At 47.2% G+C, this 7,242-nt stretch overlaps 2 protein-coding genes across 2 annotated transcripts; one reads left to right on the plus strand and one right to left on the minus strand.

Annotated features, from left to right (window-relative positions):
- Positions 1 to 1,043: 1,043 nt before the first annotated feature.
- On the plus strand, positions 1,044 to 5,206 carry LOC102713259 (transcription factor PCF6-like; the record flags this gene model as incomplete). Its single annotated transcript, XM_006651822.3, has 2 exons — positions 1,044 to 2,180; positions 4,484 to 5,206. A coding segment is annotated over one exon (1,116 nt), but the record flags the coding sequence as incomplete, so codon positions are not given.
- Positions 5,207 to 5,973: 767 nt separating this feature from the next.
- On the minus strand, positions 5,974 to 6,983 carry LOC102701431 (probable glutathione S-transferase GSTU1). Its single transcript, XM_006650630.3, has one exon. The coding sequence runs from the start codon at positions 6,908 to 6,910 to the stop codon at positions 6,203 to 6,205; it is 708 nt and encodes a 235-aa protein (XP_006650693.1). The 5' UTR covers positions 6,911 to 6,983; the 3' UTR covers positions 5,974 to 6,202.
- Between the last annotated feature and the right edge of the window lie 259 nt (positions 6,984 to 7,242).

Consider the following 7,242-nt stretch of genomic DNA (forward strand, 5'->3'; position numbering starts at 1 on the left):
TTGACCGGATGTTTAAAGGAGTTTTCGGACACAAATGAAAAATAAATTTCACATTCTTTCTGAAAACCGCGATATGAATCTTTTGAGTCTAGTTAATCTATCATTAGCACACGTTGGTTACTGTAATACTTATGGCTAATCATGTCCTAATTAGGCTTAAAATATTTTTCTTATGATTTTCCCATAACTGTATAATTAATTTTAATATTTATGTATATTTAATAATTTATTTAAATATCTAAAAATTCGATAAGATATTTTTAGAAATAAAATTTGAAAACTAAATAGGTCTAAATGTGCAAAAAAGAAAAAAAAACATGTGCTGGGCAATGTAGAAACAGTCAAACAGACCACTACTGTAGTACGTGCAGGAATGTGACCATCGACTGTTGCCCTCCTCGCTGGGCCCCCTTGCATCATGCAGTAACAACAGCTGTCGGGCCCTCCAAAGCCACCACCCACCCGTTCACGCCGTCGCGCTCGCGCCCGCGCCGGCGCCCACCCCGAGCTGCCTGCCGAGCACTCCACTGACACACTCCCAGTGAGGCTGCCGCCGCCGCAGCCGCAGGCAGATCTGACACGCTCCGCGCCGGCCGCCCGGGCCCCGCCCAAAGCCTGCGCCTGCCTGCCTGCCTCTCTACTACTGCGGCTGCACGGCAGCAGCAGCAGCAAGCCAGCGAGCAGCGAGCGCCGGCACGAGCTGGCGGCGTCTGCGTGCGTCTCCCCCTCCTGCCGCGCGTGACGAGGGAGAGGGAGAGAGAGAGAGAGGGAGAGAGCGCGCGCGACGCCAAAAAGAATCGCCACAAAAGCGAAGCGAGCGAGAGACACCGCGAGGAAAAGGGGGAGTGCTCGCTCGCTCGCGGCGCACTCTTCGGTCGTCACGCAGGCGCGCCGCGGCGCGGGATAAGACGGTGAGAGGGAGGGAGACACCAATCTGCCGGAGGAGGGGGGTGTTTGCCGCCGGTGCGGTGCGGGAGGCGAGTGGGGCGGCCGCCGCATTTTCGTGGTGAGGGATGGAGGCGGGGGCGGGGGACGGCGGGGGAGGGAGGTCGTCGTCGTCGTCCCAGGGGAAGCGAGGTCGGGGCGGCGGGGCGGAGATGGCGGCGTGGGGGCAGACGGGGACGGCGTCGCGGATCTACAGGGTGCGGGCGACGGGGGGGAAGGACCGGCACAGCAAGGTGTACACGGCGAAGGGCATCCGCGACCGGCGGGTGCGGCTGTCGGTGGCCACCGCCATCCAGTTCTACGACCTGCAGGACCGCCTCGGCTTCGACCAGCCCAGCAAGGCCATCGAGTGGCTCATCAACGCCGCCTCGCCGGCCATCGACAGCCTCCCGTCCCTCGACCCCGCCGCATTCGCCGCCATCCCCGCTGAGGCGGATGCCGCCGCCGCCGCCGGGGCGACGCGCCGGCGGCAGCAGCAGCAGCAGCAGCAGCAGCTCAGCAAGTCCGGATGCAGTAGCACGTCGGAGACCAGCAAGGGGTCCGAGCTCTCGCTCTCGCGCTCCGACAGCCGCATGGGCGGCGGCGGCGGCTCCCGTGACAAGGAGGTCACCGTGGCCAGCGCCCCAGCGCAGGCCCCGTCGTTCACCGAGCTGCTCATCGCCGGGGTGGCGGCGTCGGCCGGTGGCGCCATTAGCAGCGGCGAGCAGAGGCAGTCCTGGCAGCCGGCGGCCGTCTCCGAGGTCGCCGCCGACTGCGTCGGCATCGCGCACCCCGGGAATAAAGGCGCGGATGGGGTGTCAACATACGGCTTCTCCGCCTCCAGCTTCGGTGACGCGCCTCCGATCGGCATGGTGCCGGCGCCGCCGTTCAACTTCTCCAGCTCCGGCGACATGTCGCACTACTCCCTCGCTCAAGATCAGCTGGCGGCGGCGCCACAGGCTCCGGCCGGCGACTACAACCTCAACTTCTCCATGTCCTCGGGTTACCTGGGTGCCAACAGGGGGACCCTTCAGTCCAATTCGCCGTCGCACTTGTCCGGCCACCACCACCAGCAGCTCCAAAGGCTGGATGGCTCTACCATCTCCTTCCTTCTTGGCCACGCTGCCGCGGCGGCGCATCCGGCGGCGTCCGAAGGCCAGCTCACCAGCACCGCCGCATTGCAGCTGTGGGATGGATTCCGGCACTCCGGCGTGAAGGAGAAGAGCAAGAACTGATCCCGGCAACACATCCTCCAAGTAAGATGAAAAAACAAACTCTTGAAATGAAGAAATTCTCGTAATTTAAGCCTAAATGTTTGCGCAAATTCGTCATTTTGATTTGATTGCGATCTTCTTGGAAGAGCTCGAGGTAGCCTCGTCCCCTGAAAATCCCACTAAAACTCTTCTCTTCCATTCGACGTGTGTCCCCAAAACTTCCGGGGCGGGACACCTGCATTTAGCTTTGCATGCGTTCAGGCCAAACAGGTGTCGATTGCTCGTCACCGAGGCAAGGATTTTGTAGGAATCAGGCCAATCACATGGTTTCTGAGTGCACGGTTTTGCAATTTTTAATGCAATAAATTGTAGAAAGCCCTAGCTACGTCACATTACAAGAAAAAAAGGATGCAAGTTTGGTATGAAATGCATCAACATGAACTGGTAAGCTGTATGTACCGTTCGATGTATCAACATACGCAGCAAGCCTTAAATGAAGCATTCAAACCAGCATATTGTCTTGGAAGAAAATTATTGGAGATAAGTGAGATCTTTATACAGTAAGCAAAAGTGTTTCTTTTATTATTTGGATTTAAATGCATATTCATTAGAACCTAGCAGTTCAAGTGGATTATAAACCATGGTAAACTAATACTAAGCCAAGTAATTGATTTAGGAAGTTACAAAATGAAGCAATGCTTTATATGTCTAAAGGGACAATGCTTTATGGTAAATTTTTTTGTGGACTCAAAATTTGAAATGACATTTTGGTGCAATCACATAAAAGCCAAATTAAAAAGTCAAAAACTATATGGTCACACATATATAGATCTCATGGTGGAATACTGGAATGGTGGACCAAACAATAAATTTTTGTAAAGTGAGCTTTAGTTTTGTAAGCAGGATGCCATAATAAAATATTTTTTCTAGTACTAACAAAGATATATTTGGTATTAGTATGATATTGAAAACATTGAGTAAAGAAGATATTTAAAGTGTTGACAGTACAATAAAGCATTTCTACCTGTGCATGATTAGTTAGTACTTGTTCTCCTATATCAATAAACGATAGAGTTAGTACAGCTCTAAAAGATCCACTTTCTAAACCCTGGTATAAGAAAATCTTCTATTGATTTGTTATAATTGTTTGCTGATCTTATTTATTCCATCATAAAATTTTCCACCTGTTCTAATCAAGCTTTAGCATTTTTCAACTAAAGCTTGATGTGAACCACAGTTGGATTCCATATATTTTGCTTTGCATTGAAGCCTATTAAACAGTGTTAGAAACGAAAATGGATCAGTTTTTTTTTTCTGGAATGGGTAGGACTTTGTGCATCTGTGCTCTGTGGCAGTTTTCCTTGAATTGTGCTTTTCAAACTTCCAAAGTGAGCTCGGCACTTTGTATCCTATGGATAAAACGTTGCTTTCCTTCAAATGGTGTCTGATGAGAGTAGTGTTCCTGGTTGGGGACCTAACCAGGTCGTAGTGTACACAATTAAATGTGCAAACTTGAGCATTGTTAAGTACTAGTAGCATAAAACATCCCATCAAAAGGAACTCTAGCTAGTTGGTTTTATGCGTCTAACTACTACTTTTGTTTCATAATATAAGACTTTCTAGGATTGTCTAGATTTATACGGATGTTGAATCTAGACATATGTATAAATAATATATTGATTAATATATGGATCTAGATATAGCTAAAAAGTCTTACAATATGAAACAGAAGGAATATTGAACGTCCTGCTTTGTTGACAATAGTATATCTTTTAGAAAATCCTAATTAACTAGGAGCTTCCGAGCATGTTTGGTTCGAGTGAATGCGTGGATGCACCTTCGGGCTATGTGTGTGTTTGTGCGTTTTACTTTGGGGGTCTCTAGATTAAGATATTATTTGGTAGGAGTGCATTTTTTTTTTGGCGTGATTGCCATGCTCGTCAACAGCGAGTAAATTACTGCTATTTTAGGTCCTTATAGATGTTTCATTCCTAAATGTATGCTGCTATGGTTCTCGCTGCAACGAACTTCCAGACATGAATGCTGTTTCCAAATATTGAAAATGTATTCATTTTTCTTCAGACATGAGTGTTTTTCCCTCTGTTCATTGTGTGCAGTAAAAGCTGCCGGTGAGTTGGTCTACATGATCTGTTCAATATTCTGATCTTAATATATACAGCAGAAATCAGCCCCCAAAAGTCATCCTACTTTCTGTTTACCTAACAGCTGATGTATTCTCATACTCCTATCACTACACGAATTGACATCCGCAAGAAACATCTTACAGTATTGTACAGATTAATTACAGGATTTTACATCTCATCATCATTTCTGTCAACCTGCAGGAATTGAAGACATCATCAGATTAAATCTGGGCGTCTTCTCCAGCAAGAACTCACCATGTGGAGCTGCTACAAGTTTATTGCGATGACTGCCCGTGTTCTTTTACATCGTTCTGCTATGCTTTTTTTTTCTGGCCATCATGAACATCCTCCTGCAGCTGCCTGCCATTGCCATTGCTGAGAGACAAGCTTGTGCGTTTCCTTCTCTTCCCAGATGAAGCTGCTATGTACAAATTTTTGTGGGAGACGTGAGTTTCGAACAAGAATAAGCGTGTCCCGTAGTCAGCGCTATTCCTTTCCCTTCCAGAAACATCTATCGAGTGAATTGAATTCAAATATTTGTAGTGGCAGTATTGCGGTCGCGCTCTCTGTTGCGCGGTTTTGCACTATTGAGGTTGAGATGGATCTGATCATCTCGTGGTTCATCCTGTTCTTCGGTGGAGATTACAAATGAGTTAGGAGATGGAAGTGGAACTGGATGGAACAAGGGTTTGCTATACCACACGGTTTTTGTGGTTTTGTGAAACATTTGTGGCGGTTCGCGAAAAATGAGCGGTCTTCGCTGGTTTTCATACGGAGTTGATTAGAAGTGGTTTGTTTTTACTGGTTTCCAAACAAGCACAAAACTAGTTTAAGTTGTTTCACAATTTAGCATACTACATGTATATGACATGTGGTTCTATGGTCTACCTGTTATAGATATATTGCGAAATGACAAATATGAGAGTAGCAAACGATTAACTATCATACCTACCCGAGGTGTTATGTGTTTAGTCACACATAACACCTCCAATTTTAGTGGCTATAATTGAGTTATTTTTATATTTAATGATTTTAACTCTTAAGGCATATGTGTTTAACCATTAGACTTATTTAATTTATTTATATAAATGTGTAAAGTATTAAATCATACTGAAAATTTACTTAACCATAGAATAAATACAACAAAATAAACGACAATTGCATATTTATTTAATAAGAGAAGGGTTAAATATAATACTTCCTCCGTCCCAAAATAACTTTATTATTCAGTTTTTGGATACACTTTTTTGACTCTTTATCTTATTATTTTTTGTGATTAATATTTTTATTAATATTAGATAATAAAACATAAATAATATTTTACGTGTGACTAATTTTTTAATTTTTAAATAAGACGGATGTATAAACATTAGACAACAAATCGAAAAAATGAAGTTTTTTCTGAAACGGAGTCTAATTAACCTATCATTAGCACATTTGGTTACTGTAGCAATTATGGTTAATCATATAGTGAGTATGCTCAAAAGATTCGTCTTATGTCTATGCTCAAAAGATTCGTCTTACGATTTCCCTCATAACTGTATAATTATAATTAGTTTTAATGTTTATATATATTTAATGCTTTATTTCGGTGTTCAAAGATTTGATAGGATACTAGTAGAAAAAGAACTAATCAAAGCCTTAAGTTAACCATGTCCTACATTAATATAAGAAAATGGAGGAAGAACATGTCTAACAAACATTATTTGTATAGTGCATGCAAACGAGCACTCAAGCGAGTACATACTTTATTTAAGCTAAAAGGAGTACAGACTTTATTAAGCCATAGTCTCACGCAGAACGGGAGGCAACTCTCAGCTGCCTGCCACCAACCCAAGTACACAACGGCTAACACCAATTCGCACACTCAACCACTAACTTCGCATTCACCGGCGATCGATCTCGATGCCGGCCGCCCGCCTACTCGATGCCGTACTTCTTCTTGAGCACGCCGATGAAGTCGTACACCTTCTCCGGCGAGTGGAGGTGCTTGGCCACGGAGTCGATCTCGCCGCACCGCCGCGCCCACGCCGCCAGCTTGGGGCACGCCTCCTCGACGCTGAACCCGCCGTACCTCTCGTAGCTGTAGAACCACGACGTGAACGGGACGAGCGCGACGTCGACGAAGCCGAGCCTGCCGCCGCCGCCGCCGAAGAAGTCCCGGTCGCCGAGCTCCGCCTCCAGCGTGCGGAGGATCTCCACCATCTCGGCGCGCGCCTGCGCCTGCGGCTCCCCCTTGAGCTTCCACAGCCTGGACCCGCAGTCGTAGAGCTTCTTGTCGATGTAGTCCGCCCAGAACCGCGCCCTGGCCCGCGCGTACGCCGCGTCGGCGGCGCCGGCGCCGGCGGCGGAGAGGGGAGGGAGGAGCTGCGGGGTGTCGGGGAAGGCCTCGTCGAGGTAGGAGAGGATGACGAGCGACTCGCAGACGGGGCGGCCGGCGTGGAGGAGGACGGGGATCTTCTTGTGGACGGGGTTGGAGCGGAGGAGGAGGTCGCTCTTGTTGGCGAGGTCCTCCTCGCGGTACTCGAAGTCGAGGCCCTTCTCGGCCATGGCGATCCGGCACCGCTGCCCGAACGGGCTCACCCAGAAGTCGAGCAGCACCAGGTCCGCCTTCTTCTCCGCCGCCATGGCTACACGTCGCAGCGTGCGGCAGTGGCAGAGAGCCGTGTGGCGCAGAGTGCACTTGCGTAGTGGAAATGACCAGCGCGGGATCGCCTTTATAGATAGCGAGAGCCGAGAGCTTTTAGCTGAGCGCTTCTGGAAATGTCCGGCAGTGACACCGACACCACACACCAGCTCGCTAGCACTTCCATCTTACTTTTTTTAATTTTTTCTCTGAGGTAAAATTTAAAGTTTATTTTAAGATATTTATGTATTTTATTTTTTTTATCTTTACTTTTAAATTATAAATAATATATATATATATTATTTGTAAATTAGCCAAACATCAAGTTGATGCT

The sequence above is a fragment of the Oryza brachyantha genome, chromosome 3, assembly GCF_000231095.2.
Source record: "Oryza brachyantha chromosome 3, ObraRS2, whole genome shotgun sequence".
Taxonomy (NCBI): Eukaryota; Viridiplantae; Streptophyta; class Magnoliopsida; order Poales; family Poaceae; genus Oryza; species Oryza brachyantha.

Excerpts from the sequence above, each read along its gene's own strand:
- LOC102701431 (XM_006650630.3), bottom strand. The coding sequence starts at position 6,910 with ATGGCGGCGGAGAAGAAGGCGGACCTGGTGCTGCTCGACTTCTGGGTG.